General features: G+C 37.9%; 1 protein-coding gene across 2 annotated transcripts in view; it reads left to right on the forward strand.

The window, feature by feature from the left end:
• The window catches only part of piezo1 (piezo-type mechanosensitive ion channel component 1), an 83,524-nt gene that overhangs the window by 27,533 nt on the left and 39,470 nt on the right, over window positions 1-16,521 (forward strand). For both annotated transcript variants that reach the window (XM_007889318.2, XM_007889319.2), the window contains exons 3-7: window positions 3,203-3,322; window positions 7,668-7,710; window positions 10,076-10,235; window positions 14,018-14,213; window positions 14,784-14,997. In XM_007889318.2, coding sequence (XP_007887509.2) covers window positions 3,203-3,322; window positions 7,668-7,710; window positions 10,076-10,235; window positions 14,018-14,213; window positions 14,784-14,997 — 733 coding nt within the window. The remainder of the gene's footprint in view (window positions 1-3,202; window positions 3,323-7,667; window positions 7,711-10,075; window positions 10,236-14,017; window positions 14,214-14,783; window positions 14,998-16,521) is intronic.

Raw genomic sequence — 16,521 nt, forward strand, 5'->3', positions numbered from 1 at the left:
CTGACCCAACTGTGCTACCAAAGAGCTGTGGTGTATTTGTTCAGTTTAGTAAAGGCGTGTATTAAAGAGTTTTGAATTGGCATTACAGTTTGGTTTTAAATTCCAGAAATTACTCCAAAGTTAAAGAGGGCTACAGTTTGTCTTTGAAGGTGATTTGGACTGATGGTTGTTATGATCTGGAATGCACTGCCTGGGAGGGTGCTGGAAGCAAATTCAATATTAACTTTCAAAAGGGAATTTACTTGGATATTTACTTGAAAAGGAAAAATTGCAGGGCTATGAGGAAAGAGTGGGGGAGTGGGACTAATTGGATAGATCTTTCAAAGAGTTGGCACAGGCACGATAGGCCAATGGCCTTCTTACGTGCTGTAAGATTGTCTGATTCTGACTGTGCTACCAAAGAGCTGCGGTGTTTTTGTTCAGTTCAGTAAAGGCATGTATTAAATAGATTGGAATTTGCATTAAAGTTTGTGTTTAAATTCCAGAAATTATACGAGAGTTGAAGAAGGCTACAGTTTGGCTTTGAAAGTGATTTGGATTGAAGGGTAAATCAAGTGTCTATAACGCGTGGCGCATTCCTGAGCAACTCTAGCGTTAGCTCAGATGCCCCAATGGATTGCTTTCTCTTGAACTGTTGAAGAGATTTCCAGCTGGTGAAAAGCTAAATTGTAAAATGTATCAGGTAATGGGGCAGTCAGCTTTTTTCCCCGCGCATTAAAAGGTCATCGTCAATCTGCTCAACTGGTGATCAGCACCCTGCTGATACATATACACATGAACTGAGCTTGGCTTTGAATGATTAGAGAACAGTTATATAACTCCATGAGATCCTGCCTCACCACTCTTAACACAATGGCAGAACTGCTTTGCAACTGTCTGAAACATTATACGGCAAAGAATCATTCAATCATTAATCATTTCTTTAATTTGTTTCCTCTATCAACAAAATACCCTTAAAGACCTTCTTCAAAATATCTTGGGGAACATTGTCTGCCTGTTAACTTGCTCAAATTATAATCCCGATGGAGAACTTTAATTAACGGTAGTTGTGACAGTCCATATTGCTGCATTTCCCAATAATTGGCTTGCAAAGGAATGCATTCTTTCAGGGGAAAAAAGTATCTATTGTGAAAAAAGCCATTGACTTTGGCAAGAATCTAGTTGGACAAGTTAGAAATTTCAATCCTTGTACAAGTCGAAGTGCAATGGTCTCTTTCAGTCAACGGAAATATTTCTTCACTGATGGTACTGTAAATTAAATTAATTTCTCTCTCCTCCTTCTCTCCCCCCACCCACCCCCCGGAACAAAAATAAAATATAAACTAAGCTTGGTGACTGGTTGAAGTGACTGAATCAGAGGCTTTGGAAGAGCGTGGTAACTATTCATTCCTCTGTTCTGAATCAGTGTCTGAAGGGTGCCATGGGAGCATCTCAATTTAATGAGTTTTCCGTTTAGTTTGAGCTGTACGTTCTAAAGCAAAATATCTACGCTAGACTTCAGCAAAGGGGTAGAGCTGGGGGAGTTATCCCTTTTCCAGTAAAGCAATGTTAACACAAATGATAAGAATGGTCATTTATTTTCTAGTGTCAGATTCAGTCATGGAGAGTCTGACAAGCACAGTGCAGAGGAAAGAAAGATCATTCTTTGTAGAGTGATTTGACCGCTCTTTGGAACTCTATCCAATAATATTTAACATTGTTTCATACATCTTCCAACACTTTTATTTTGTATTCTGGAAACAAAAATTGTTAAATTGCCATCCAGAGACCTTTTCTGAAATAGTCTTCAGATTAATATTGTTATGAAGAAGAATATTAAAAGGTGTAATAATATGGCAACAACCCTTTCACAGTTCATGTTTTGGTGGTGCCCTTTTTTAGCTGCAGAGTGTATATCTGTGGGTTTCTGTTCGAAGTGCAGGAAGCAAGTGAAATTTCCCAGTAATAGATATGTTAATTTCTGTGGTTTTGGGGGCTCAAGGTCTAACCTTTTGTGGAGACCTGCCTTAGGTCAGAGAGAGATTCTTAACTTTGTCAGGACAACTTTAAAATTATATTTTTCTCCCATCACAGACTTCAAAGATATGATCTGAAGCATGTGTACAGTCAGATGAGACACGATGCTTGGCACAGATTAAACACTGTCTTCAGAAATAATACAATGCATGAGAGGAATATTTTGAGCTTCAGTAGTTGCTGTACTTAATGATGCCTGTTTCTTTACAGGAAATCTCTGAGTCATGAGGAGTGAAGGCTTCTTAAAATAGTAACTAAAATCTGTTCTTTATCAGTTCCGAATTGTACTTTAGTCACATAACTACGAAAACAATGTTTTAAAATGCTGCTTTCCCACACTAGATTTTCGTAGTAGGTTGTGCTTAAAATTTGCCTTGGAGAATCCATTACAAAATGTACTCTGAGCATAGCAACTTGGAGACATCTATCGCTATCTCTCTCTCACACACACACTCACACACAATCATTTTTATCTTTTACATTTCTATAACTGCTGCTTCTGGGAAAACTTGACTGATAACCTTACTCATTAAACAAAGTGTTCACATGATTTGCAGATAATCAACTTTGCTCTAATGAGAGAAACATGTTGAAAAAGTGCATTATTGTGATGCACTGCCTACAAATACACAGTCACTTTAATTTAAAGTAAAGTTCTGTGAAGCGACTCAGTGAAGTGGTAAGGTACAATCAAATGCAAGGATTGTTTTTTCTCTCTCCCCAAACCTTAGTTTAACTAGAAAACCATGCAAGGACTGAATTATTATTTTTTATATATAAATACTGCTTAGGAAGGAACACAAGGTGATATTCTTGCAGGGGAATGTGTTTTCGCAAACTCCTGTCTCACAGAAAATATATACTGTACAAATGAAATAAACTAGTTTCTGCTGTGCCAAGAGTTGCATCAATTTTGAGATAAGTGCAAGCAAGTTTTGAAGACGATTTGCTTCTAAGGCTGTTCTGTTTGGAGTATTTTTAACGTAACATTTTTTGGCTTCCTTTGGATATTGCAAAATTTGTCCCAATGTTGGCAGTAGATTGTTGTGTTTTATATATTTTTTTTAGAATGTGATACTGACCTCCCTAACATTGTGGTGTCCAGAGTTGAATTCAAGTTTGCTGCTGATCCAGCTGATGTTTCTCCCTCGTGATAAAGTCGTGACTCTGTGTTTTCTTTCTTCAGGTCACACAGGCCGCTTGATCAAAGCTCTGCTGGTCACCAGCATCCTCTTCCTGTGTGCACACACTGGCTTTCAGATTGCTCTCTACGTTCTGAAGGACACAGATTTTTTGGGCTATAACTGTAAGTACAAACAAACAAACACTCGCCAACAGGCTGCGTCTTAAAAAGAAGATACATTAAAAAGGAAAAGTCCCTTAGAATTGCAATCTATTTAGAATAGTTAATTCTTCTTCACCTATTTGTCTTTCACATACCAATCGACTAGTTTCAGTCATCTAATTGGAATACATGGAGGCTAAGCTGAATTCCAAGGGTGAGGCTCTCTATGCTGAAGATTGGTAATCTATTAGTTTTGTGTTTCTACAAACCTCTGTTTAAGGGGAAGAGGTGCTATCGCCCACAAAATACACAGTCAATTCACTTTACAGTATATCCTGTGAAGCGCTTTGAGATGTCTCAAAGACTTGATAAGGCGCTGTATCAAATGCAAGGATTATTATTGTTGTTAAAGATAGGAACTTTTTTTTAAATTTAAAAAATCATCAAATTAAATCTACAAGAGCCAGTTGTGGGTAAGGCAACATCTGGGAGCGGTTCTAAAAATCTGAACCAATTGACTTAATATAAACTGTATGAACATTTAAAAACACAGTCCCACACACGCTGAAACGAGCCGCTTACGTTATGCGGAAAGTTGCTGTGAAAAAGTCTAGTCGCCGTACACACGAGAGGGGGCACGGTAACTTCATCTGCTGTGACCCGGGTAGAAATAAAAATAATCTCAGGGAAGGAATAAATAAAGTAGGAGTACTGCCACCCACATTTGCTGATTGCAGTCGGCTTGAATTTCATTCATTACGTTGATTGTCCAGCAGCGATTGGCAGCTTTCCTAGACCTGGCAACTGATTTTAACGCTCCAGCTGTATTGTGAACTTCGGATTGCTGGCAGAGCAACACAAACCCCACAGGGTGACTGTAGCTTGCGCGTCTGTAGCTCAGTCACTGCAAAAACACTTGCATTGTTGCCAGAAAAGCTCTTCGAAAACCAATTCAATCTGTACTATTAAACCTCAATTACCAAATTAATATTGAGATCTTGAAATACTTGACCCGTGTTTTATTTTCTATTTATTTATTATTATTAATACATACCTCAGAGTTCAGAGCCTTGGGATGTCCTCCCGATGCGAAAGGTGCTATACAAATCTAATTTGTCGTTGTTGTTATTTACTCTTTTCTGTAATCTTTACTTTCATTTTGCCGACTCTAACCTCTTCGTTATCTCCTTTTAAATTTAAACCTATATTCCCCCCCCTTTCCTTATTCCGGCTCCCAACAGCTATTTGTACCCTGAGGACTGTCAGTACTTGGAAATGGAACACTATTTTGTTCTGGGTATCAAAGGCAAATTGGGTACACAATAGCTGGATGCAGGGTAAATCACCTTCTACATTGCCCCAGGAATGTACATTTAAAGCCCTTATTGCCTTTATTTGTAAACAGATTGGCATCTTGTTCTGGGAAAAATGCTGATACCTTTTCCGTATGTGTACTTTTTGAAGTGGAAAGTTTGTTAGATTCCAAACTTTTTCCTTCACCTCTCAGTCAAACTCTTATCCTCTTGTGATGTTCTGAATTTCTACATCTCACTGAGAAAAGCCATGAAGAGCACAGCTGGTGCTGAACAATAGCATTCATCTGTTTGGAGATCATCACACTCTATCCTTGCCTTTTTGCTTTCAGTCTCTGCCAAGTAATTGCTAATTGAATCTAATCCTGGAATTGACTGGGCACGTTTCTGAATCAAGACAAGTGGGTTGAGAGTTATACAAAGTGTTGGACTTGTTGGATTTAATATCTGTTCCCTGACCCTGTCCAGAAATCTTACATTCTTATCATTCAAATCATTTTAAAATAATGAAATCGTGAAGAACGCTATCTGCCAGTTTCAAATCCTTGTACTAAATATTTATCTTTGAACTACCAATTGATTCATTTTATCTCGGCATAAAATATGCATAATGCTTCAGTTTGTGGAAATTATGATGCACCTGGGCGTGGATTCAAATCATTGGCTATATACAAACTTGTATAAGTTTTTCTCTTACCAACTATTACTAATTGACATCAATAATTGACACTGTTTCTGCTTTTTCTTCTGCATTTGGCACTTTCACATTCATTTTTACAAGTTCCCACACGGCGACCTATTCAAACCAAAACATTGGGTCGTGAGAAATATCATGTTGTCTTAATTATTGAAGTAATAGAACAGGTTGGCAGCAAAAAATGCAAGGTTGGCAGGCAATTCTCTCAATTGCATTTCATGCTGGAATAAACTTGTTTGTTTGGCAGAGGCAGTGAATTCATATTTATCAAGAGGAAAGATCTGCTGGTATTCATATAGCATTCACATGATTTTCAACCAGGAATTTAATCTTCAACAGGCATCACAGGCACATCTGAGCTTAATCCTCTCTGAGCTCATCATCCTTCCCACAAATTCCCATCAATCCACATTTATCCACAAATACACACACTGCACTCCTTCACAGTAAATCCTGGGACTATTTAATATTGCTTGGGGATATTGAAGTGGCTGTCTAAATATTTACATGGTGTGCAGCCAACAGCTACTGAGAGTTGCAATGGTATCCAGTTGATGAAAACATTTAATATATTGATAAGAAACACCTAAAAAATCTTTGGAGAAAGAAAATGGAAACATAAATCCAGAGATAATCATTTATTTATTTAAATGTAACATTTTAAACCATTAGTATTTTATATCAATGCTTAGTTCTGTTATTGTTATAGAGTGATTTGGGATAATAGATTTTGTCTGGTATCTGCTGTAATGTGAGGTTCTGAAGTGCCTTCAAAACTGCAATGTTTTCTAAACCTGGGGAAATGACAGAGGCGACCAGTGAGGTGGATGTGCAGTGATGAGTACTGGTGCAATCATATTTAGTCTTCTTGCCTTGTCAGTTCTATGTTTACATTCTTCTAATTAAAAGAGTGAAAAAGGTGGAGTTCAAAGGAAAAATAATAAATTAGCCATGAGAAAGAAGCCTGTTCTCATTTTCATTTTTTTAAATATATGCTTGTATTTAATCACAATGAAGCTTAAGGACAAAGTCCTAGTGTATTTAAATGTAAGGTTTCAGGCAACGCTGTAGGGTTGTGCTGTGAAAGCACTTGATGCTGGTAATCCATTTGGTCCTTGTGCGAAGATGTAATAAAAACACTTTGTTAGTGAAGGATAAGGTAGAGTATCTGATGTCTCTAGTTTGGAAAAATAATTATTTCAAATTGAACATCTGGTTAGAAATTAATCTTGTCACAAGGTTTAGGAAAAGAACAATATTAAATCCTCATTATAAACTCTGATACAAAGCCAGCGAGTTTCCATTGCTTTCCTTTCCCGTGGCTCACCCCCATTACTTCACCTGGTGCCAATTCCCTTTGGAGATCTTTTTGTGGACCCACATTAAAAGAACTGCTTTTCACATACATTTTTTTTTCCATTTGTCCTTTTTTTAAAATGCGGCCAAATTAAGAAAACCTTCAAAACAATTGCCACTTTAAAAAAACATCTGTTGTGCTTTGAATTTTGAAACTTTTCCATGCAGCATTTCAAGCCGAATGACTTCTTGATCATCTATTTTCAGTATAATATATCTAATATATGAACTATCGCCAACAATAGACTTGGCCACATTGCCACCATTTTGGTGCTGTTGCAGTCCTGGGCTCAGGTGCTGAAGGATGTTGTCTCACCCACATCCAACCTTTAGTTTGCAAAACTCCAAAACTTTATGTGCCAATGTAAAGGGTGGCACTGAGTGTCAGCTTTCCAGTTCAAGTGTGTACATTGCCTTTGTTTGTCTACATAACAGATTCAAACAGGCCAATGGCAATTCTGAATGGGCTGCTGTTACTGCTGTTGTATTGTTTCCAGGTGACTGGAATGATTAAACCTACACAACTTCACATTTATACCTGCAATAAAGGAGCCAGATGTAGAACAAAAAGACGAACAGCTTCTGGTGCTTTAGTTGGCAAAACTGATCGATTTATAGAGCTGGTAGTGATGCCAGTGTGATCCCTGGTAGGTGTTGAGTTAGCCAATCTCACAGTTTGGCGATACTGCAACTGGCTTTAGTTCTGGAATATGGAGTAAAGACAGTGAATGCCAATAACTTAAAATATCACAAGGTATCAAAACACATGGTTTAAGTATGAAATGGTATGGTATTGATTCATTGCAAACACCCCCCAACCAACCCCCTCACCCTCCATCCCTCTTGCTTCCAACCCCAGCTCGGGTGCACAAACTTCACTCTCCAGTGCCTTGGGACTTTCTCCCAATGTAAATTCAATTTGTTGTTTGTTGTAAATTCTGTTGGGAACTAGGCACAGTCCTGGAAGCGGCATGTAATAATTTTATCTTCTCTGTTGCAGGCAGCAGATGGGAAACTCTGTCCAGACACATTGGAGTGACCAGGTATAATAATAATATAATAATAATCCTTGCATTTGATATATGAGCCATTTGTGTGCAAACAAAATAACAGGGATGGAATTTTGTCAAGGTTTCATTTCTATGTTTATAAAATAATCTTTCAAATGGGCTTCAACAGTATTAACGCACTAAATCATTTATATATGTGTATATTTTTATCCTGGCCTATCTGTAGTTGTATTTCTCTTCAATAATTTTTTAAAGCATTTCCAATGTATTCATTAAAGGAATCCATGCCAGTATGTTGAGAAAATATTACCTTTAAATAACCTGTGGAAAATAGGAGTATTTTATATTTGACATAATACTGTAATTTTAATTTATAGAGTGACAGTCATGTTATGAACAGCAACACATTTGTTATGAACTAATCCACACTTACAACCATTACACAAAAAAAAGTACTATTCAAACCTAGTTCATACTAAAACATAATTCCTTTATCAGTAAATCCAGATGAAAATAAGCTTTGGTTTTGACATTGCCTTATTTACTAGTGCATTATAAATGAAGGTGCAATTGAGTTTAGGAAGAAGAACCAATACATGTGCCTGATGGTGATGATGATAATCTTGGCATTAAATCCAATTAATCCACTCTTGGGTAAAAGTAAAACGCTGACATTAATGCTTTTTTGTTGGACTGAAATGTACCTTAACAGAGCTTTTGAATTGTATTTTGAGGTGTGGTAACATTTGCAGTTCGTGGGCAGTAGCACATTGTATTTAATCAGACTGGATGTTTTTCCCTCCTCCATGAGGATGCTTGCGATCATTGTCATTGTAATTAGGACCAGCTGTAGAATATTTCACAATGAATCTGGTACTTCACCAATGATTCACCTGTTCTGAATGGTTAACCAGATTTGTGGTTACCTCTTTGGGCAGTGAATGTACTGGGATTATGTACGCGGTCTTAATTCACAGCCTGGCCAAGAAAAAATCTTTTTTGCTTTAAATCCAGAAGAGGTGCCATTATAACGTTAAAAAAAATAATGTTGAAACAGTTAAAAGTGGCTCCCAACTGCAGTGGGTACATCATTACCAGTGACCATTTCCTAAGCAGCACCACATAACTAGTTTGCCAGGTTTCTTGTTGACTCAACAGAAGGAGCGTTCCTTAAGCAAACTTCAACTGAAAAACCTAAAGCATTGGCAAATTCATATATCTGATGTAAATCTTGTCTTTTTCCAGTAAGTTGTTCACAATTAGACAGTTTGGAATGTTATATTTTGCGCCGTTTGTTTCTGCAGGTTAACTAGGAGCAATCATCTCGTATAAACACAGAGATTTGGTATTGGAAATATTGCAGTGGTTATTATTTCCCCATCAGAAACAAATGACCGATAGAGAGGTTACGCGATGCCCAGTATTTTTTCTCAGTCAGTGCCACACATTGCATTGCCATTACTCATAGCTGAATTATGGCTCATCTCCAGCTCACTAGTGTAAATTTTCCACATCCAGGTTCTCTAGCCTCTTTCAGCCAGCAATACATTGTTAAGCAGTAAATTGCCCCGAAATGTGTTCCTTAAAACACCGTCTAAACAACAGAACAGTGACAGAGAGATTTGACTAAACACTTTACAAAGGCTTTCTCTGAACTGCAGTATTTTTGCTCAAAGGTGTTGTTCACAATTTAACTTTAATCGCTGAATTCCTGTAAATGGCGCAATCCTTTTTTTTTTGTTCAACCTGGCAAGTTTACAAAGTTTTTTTGCAAAGGAATTTCGGGTTGAGAAATAAAGATAAAATATAGGGATGTGGTCAGACCTGTTTATTACCGTGTAACAAAGCAATATTTGGACAATTTGTTTTCCAGGAATAATATACAATTTAGACTTCACGTTAATTTGAACATGTCTGATCAATAATAATCAATCACCTTGTAAATGTAAATCATAGAATCATCATAGAATCTTACATAATAGAAGGAGGCCATTTGGCCTATCGTGCCTGTGCCAGCTCTTTGAAAGAGCTATCCAATTAGTGCCATTGCCATACTCTGACCCAATAACCCAGTTCCTTGGTAAAAGAAATAACCTTTTCTGGATTTTGGTGTATGCTGCCTAGTTCCAGAACCACAGCTGCCTGTTTCATTGAACGTATTGCAGCTGAGGTGTATAAATGGGGTATTGCGAGCGAATTGCTAGCCACTGTTTCCATTGCTAATTTATATGAATGTTTAGTCTTAATTTGTAAAGGCACACTAAATGTCATTTAAATTAATCTGTGTTTTTGCAATTTATCACAATGAATATAATGGGAAGCAAGTAAGAATAGGACAGAAATGGTTGCTTAAACTTCTTTAGTTGTTTGCTCAACTCATTTTCTCCCCCTTTTTCAGACTTGATCTGAATGATGTTCCAAACTGTATCCGAATCATTGCTCCGGATTTTGGAATATTTCTCATCAGTTGCATTACATTAGGGTTCTGCAATCGCTTGACAAAGAAAAATAAATCAATATCAGACAAAGGGGAGGAGAGCATTGAATCCGATGAACAGGTGAGTTCCATTATATTGAAAGTCAAGTGAAATCCTCCAGAAAGCAGGATGCATTGTACCTTATTTCTGGGAGAGAATATTAAGGAAATCAACCTTTGGGTGAGCTTTTTCACAGTTCTTTCTAGTGATTATTAAATCATAGATTTGTTTTGGTCTCATTGAAAAAATTGAAGTGCAATTTTGATTAATTTCACCCACAAAATATACAGTCAATTAACTTTACATTAAATGGTCCGAAATTGAATATTATTGCAATTGGTGAGATGTAGCTTTGATACAAACCGAATGCATTTTAGTGGCCGAAATGTGTGCTAAAAGTTCTCATTCAAGTCTGTGAAATACATTTGCCGGTTTCCTGATTTTAATCAGTAAAAATCAATATTTGTTGGGTTTTCCAATTTTCCCCAAATTGAGGAAATTACTTCCCATCATTAAGCATTTTTTTTACTTTATCATTTTCCACTGTAAAAATTGGCTGATATTGAGTCAAAAGATGGCTTCCTGGGCACTGGCCAAGCAGTTCAAGTGCAGACAATACAGTCACTTTCTGTACATCCTTCAAAAATGGAAAAAATATAAAATCGAAATCCGACAACCCTATCTATAACTTCCTGATTAAGGAGAGAGTTGTCCTTAAAAGTTTTTAACTCCCTTTTGGTGGATGTTTCTTTATTTGGCTGCTTCTCCAGCTGATCTCTCTTGAGAAACACATGTTAGTAAGTGAGGTTCTTCATTGCTCATGTGCTTATGAATCACAACCTTCCATTTATTAATGCTGGCTAAAACAATGAGGATTTTGTAATCGGACTGGATGAAATGCCCATATATATTCTGTGGTTAGGACATCTTTAGTGTGATAAATAAATGATGTTCACAAAGGAATGTTAATCCACGCTGTACTGATGTTAGTAAACAGCTTCTTTAAAAGCTTTTGTTACCAGTACCTCTCTTTTAAAGTGACTAATGTATTCGGAGCAAAGCTGTTCCATTGATGTCTCAGTCATCCTGTGCTAAGACATTGCTATAAGAATGTGCATTGAACATGATCTGTGCATTTTGTAAGGGTGGAAAATCTGTAAAGCACCCATCTCTGTCGCTTCAACTGTCCACTCAGTGTTCTACTAAGTTGGAGGATATTGGAGTTTAGGCAATACTATTGGGATCTGGTTATGAGTCATAAACAGAATGGGCTTCTGTGCAAATATTATTATTTCATACAGCATACACACTGGAAAATCATTTAGCGTACAATCCAGTTTGGCCAAGAAAAACAGCTAAAACGCAGTGCAGTTGTTGGTGAAATATCCCCCACAGACCAGGAGGTTGCAAGAAGGGGGCTTCCAGTTACAGGCCACATGATGTCCATCCAATGATCTCATGATCTGAATTTTCTCACAGGCTTTATTTTGTTAATGGAAATCACAAATGAATAGATTTCAAATTATTTCAGCGTGGACATTATTTCTAAAACAACAAAGTTGTGAAAGTAAAATTGCAGGGAAACGACAGGCATTCTTATAGCAACGACGTTCACAAAATCTTTCAGTTGCTGATACTTTCTCATAAGATCTTGGAAATTATTGACTGATTCACAGTTTCCAGAATGGGCCAATGGCCTGCTTTTGAGCTGTTAGCTTCTATAAATCTATCTTTGAATCTATATCACTTAATGTTCGTTTTTAATCGAACAAAGGGAAGGTCTGGAATCTTGGCATTGGGAGGTTTATTAGAAGTGGTGGTCTGTAAAGACCGCTGAAACTGACAAAGTGTTCGCCATTGTGGACTCAACCATTACTTCCCAACGTGCTCTCAGATCTCAGACACCGTGTAACACGATACAAGAGTCTTCTCTGCTTTCCTGTTTTCAGCACAAAACCGGGTGGACATCTCAGATAATAATAAAAATAATAATCCTTGCATTTGATATAGAGTTTTATCACGTCTTAGAGACATCTCAAAGCACTTCAGAGAATATATATGCGAAGTGACTTGACTATATTTTCCGGGGAAAATGGATGTCCAGAAATCAGAGCCTCACTCACAGTGTATGAAAGTGTTGTTCAACAGGTTACGTTGCCACATTCATTGTGCCGGCTTAAATATCTGACTCTGCCATCTCAGTTATTCGATGCATTGTGCATTAAATATCTGGCTGAGCAGCTTGTCTATTGGTAACGTGCAGTGAATTCAGGGAATCTATGTTTAATCCATCCATGGGGATATCCAACCAAATCTGAAATACTACACCGGGGCTCAACAGAAATTTAAATTGACTCTGATACAGTCTTAGGTGATTAGGAGTTAAGAAACCAGCTAAATGTGAATGAGAGCAGTAAGTAGGAGCCTGGTTGTTAGTCGATTGGTGGATCGCTTTCCGGGGGTAATAATCCCTTCAGAATCAAAAAATATTTGGTCACTCAATCCACGACTGTTTGTGGGACACTCCTATGCACAATCGGCTACCGTGTTTCACCCACACAATATACAGTCAATTCACTTTACGGTATATTCTGTGAAGTATTTTGAGACGTCTCAACAGTGTGATAAGATGCTGTATCAAATGCAAGGATTATTATTATTATTATAACAGATATCATCTTTTTTTTACAAGACTTTAGTCCAAACACTGCCCTCTGTGGGTAAGTAGCCCTTTTGGGATTTTGCCATTCTTACAATTTGATTCCAGTTAAAATGACACAAGAAAGACATTGACCATCCATCGTATGTGCCAAGTAATGTTCAGTAATGCTGCTCAGTTACACTAAGAGATAATTTAGCTGTAGAATAAACAAAAAGAGATGATGTGTTTTTAATTTGCTGCTGAGTGCTTTTTAGCAGCACAAAAGTCTGCAAATGATCAACAATGTTATTCCGACCCTAACGTTAGTATCCTTTGAACTTTCAAACAGCTGGACTCCTTATTAGCAGAACAAAAAGTGCCAGGCAGAAATCCTAGACTTTACAATGGAAAACTCAGAGTGACATTGTTTGATGAAATTCACATTCTTGGAATTTTCCTGAGGCATGATCAGATTATTAATATTTTTTATTAAATTGTTGCATCGGCGAGATATAATAGTAAAGAATGATCCCTACATTTAATTCAATGCTTGTAAGGTTGGAATGATTCCAAAGTGCTTGACGAAACAGTGTTGATTCCAGTGGTTGCGTAGTGGTAGGCAAATTGATAGGCAAATACAGCAAGCAGTCCCTTTGCATGCTACGGGGCCCTAAAAACAATGAGCAGCGACCTGAAGATTTGTTATCCAAGAAAAACATCAGAAAAAACTCCCTTTACTTCCTCTTTTCTCTTTTTGAATAACGTTGAGGGTTTCTTCCTCTCCCACCAGAGCAGGCAGGTGGGACCTCAGTTTAATGTTTCGTTTTTTGCAAATATTAGTTTATTCCAACAGATTAAAAATATACAGGGTTAAGTTTATTTGCCAAATAATTTTTCTGCCTCCCATTTGAACCTTTGTTACGATTTTAAGCAGTTTAATTTTCCCCTCATCCTTTATTATAATAATCCTTGCATTTTATATAGTGCCTTACCATGTCATTGAGACATCTCAAATTGCTTCACAGAATATATTGTAAAGTGGACTGACTGTGTATTTTGTGGGCTAAGTTTATAAATAAATATAAATTTATTATAAATTTATGTTGCTGAATATTTAATTGATACGTACACACTGGATGCTGCTGAACTGATAATCTGTAGACTTTCAAGAATTTGTGAGGCAAGGACTGGACTGCGGTTTTAACCCGCTGTTTGTTGGCAGGATGAAGAGGAAGGCACCGAGGTTGACGAGGCAACTGAAGATGAGGAAGATGCAACTGAAGACGAGGAAGAGGCGACTGAACAGGAGAGGCGCAGGCAATCTCGCACGGCCACATTGGCTCAGCTGCGGGTCGTTGCACAGAAGTTTCTCGAAACAATGGGAAAAGTTGTGGCGGTTATATTTTTGGCTTTAGCTGGTAAGAATTTCGAGATGACATTTCTGCACAAGTTGTTTGAATTTGGATCTTGTTCAGATAGAAATTGTGCTGTTAGGATACTGCCAAGGTTCTCGCCTCAGATAGGTTTATACAGGGTGAATCAAAAGTCCTTACTTGTAGGCCTATAAGATGTTTAAGCTGCCTGCTTTGTACATGTTTACACATATCAACTTGGTGACAAAAGACTTTCACGAACGCAATGAAAGACATCTTCTGTAATAGCTGCACACTCTTTACGAATGTCGTCTTTAAAAGGGGAAATTCAAGGCCTCTTAGTTTTATAGTCTTGTGGAGATGATGAAGGAAGGGTGAAGCGGGTTTGCTTGGTATTGTGTGGGAACAGGGACAAGAGTTGGGAGGAAATGTTGAAGGTGATTTTAAGCGTTTCACGAAATATACTGTAAAGTGAATGGACTGTATATTCTGTGGGCGAAACGCGGCAGCCAGTTGCGCCCAGCAGTGTCCCACAAACAGTCGTGGATTGAATTGTCCAATTTATTAGTGAGCGTGTTGTATTTAATGTCGATCCGGTGTCACTTTTTTTTTCAGGAATTGCCGTTCCTTGTGGCTTCTCTGGTGTTTATTTCCTGCTTTTCATTGGAATATGCACATGGTGGGCGTGCCATTTGCCAATGAGTCACGTTGGCTTCAATACGATCTGTGTCATGGTGGGGTTTTACACTGCCGGCCACATCATCTGTCTCTACATTTACCAGACTGCTTTTTTTCAGCAGATGTTCCCTCCCAGTGGCCTCTGGTCCAGGTAGGAGCAATAGATTCTGTGACATATTTACCTATATGTTGGCTGCATGTGCAGTTTGAACAAAATCGGGACATTTTCCGGTTTATGTTGCAATTGGAAGTCACACAGTTGGTTGAGAGATCGGAGATCGTAACAAAGCAATGGGTATTGATGACAATCTGCTAACATGACTGAGCACAGAGGACACCAGATGAGTCTAGAGGTTTCATTGCCTAGTCACATTTCAATATGCACTCAGTCACGGAATTTTAGAGCACAGAACGAGGCCTTTTGGCCCATGGTGCCTGATGCCGGCTCTACTGAAAACCATCGATTTCATCCCACTCTTAAACCCTTTCCTCAAACCCTTTCATGATTTTTCTTTTTCAAATACTTATCTAATTTTTCTTTAAGAGTTATTATGGTCTCTGTTTCAAACTGTTTTCGGTTTAGCATTCCACATCCTATCAGCCCTGTCACAGGAAACTGTGATACTCAGACACTACGGCAATGCTATAAATATACTTTTATTCCAACCACTCCCTTTGTTCTCTTGGTGATGGATTTGAAAGCTGTGTTTTCTAGTTAGTGGCTCACTGACCAGTGAATATAGTTTCTCCCTATTTATCTTATTAAACCCGCTCAGTGTTTTGAGCACCTAATTTGCTTCTTACTCTATTCACAATCAATATTGCAGAGTTATAGCTCAACTCCATGCAGCTGGAAGAGTGACCAGGTTCCTTATCCAAGCTCCAACACTACAGCACAGCTTTACTTGGTTAGTGGCTGAGCATGAGCCTGGCAACAGAAGTGAGAAGTCAGCTCTTCCTTTCTCTAATTTTGTGCACTATATAAATTGCCTGAGCATTGCTTATATATTTATTCATCTGTTTCCTGTTGCAGTTTGCAAACACAATACTGTATTTTCCCCCACGGAAATAACGTAATAGATTTTGTTTTTGAGTCACCTTGACAGGCTGTACAAAGTTTTAATGATGAATGAACTATTAACTGCTATGTCGTATTTTCTAGCACCTCTGTTATGTATATATCTTTCTCAGACACTTGCTGTCATTCATGGGCAGAGATTTAAACTTTGGCATCCCTTGAAAATCAGGACTATAGTCTAAGTCAGCTTTTGCTCAGGGCGACATTTATAAAGACAGCAGCTCCTGAAAGATTAATGCAGTAAAAGTAGTGCTAATAAATAAATAATCCTTTCATTTCTTATAGCGCCTTAGAGAGCATTGAACCATTTAAGAATGCCTTGCAACTAATCACTGTCAAGTGCAGTGACTGTTTTTTTATAGACATTGACAACAGCTATTTGCACCAGGTAGCTCCCACAAACAGCCTTGAGATGAATGAACAATTAACCTGGAAGACTCTTGACCAGGACATCAGTAAAAATTATCTTCTTTTTTCAAATAGCCTCGACAGATCCTTTAAAGTCACCTGAACAGACAGAGAGGATCTTGGTCTTATCTGAACGACTGTATTTCTGACAGTGCAGCACTCCCCCAGTACTGCACTAAAGTCAGTCTG

Source organism: Callorhinchus milii, unplaced genomic scaffold (genome assembly GCF_018977255.1).
Source record: "Callorhinchus milii isolate IMCB2004 unplaced genomic scaffold, IMCB_Cmil_1.0 Scaffold14, whole genome shotgun sequence".
In the NCBI taxonomy this organism is placed as follows: Eukaryota; Metazoa; Chordata; class Chondrichthyes; order Chimaeriformes; family Callorhinchidae; genus Callorhinchus; species Callorhinchus milii.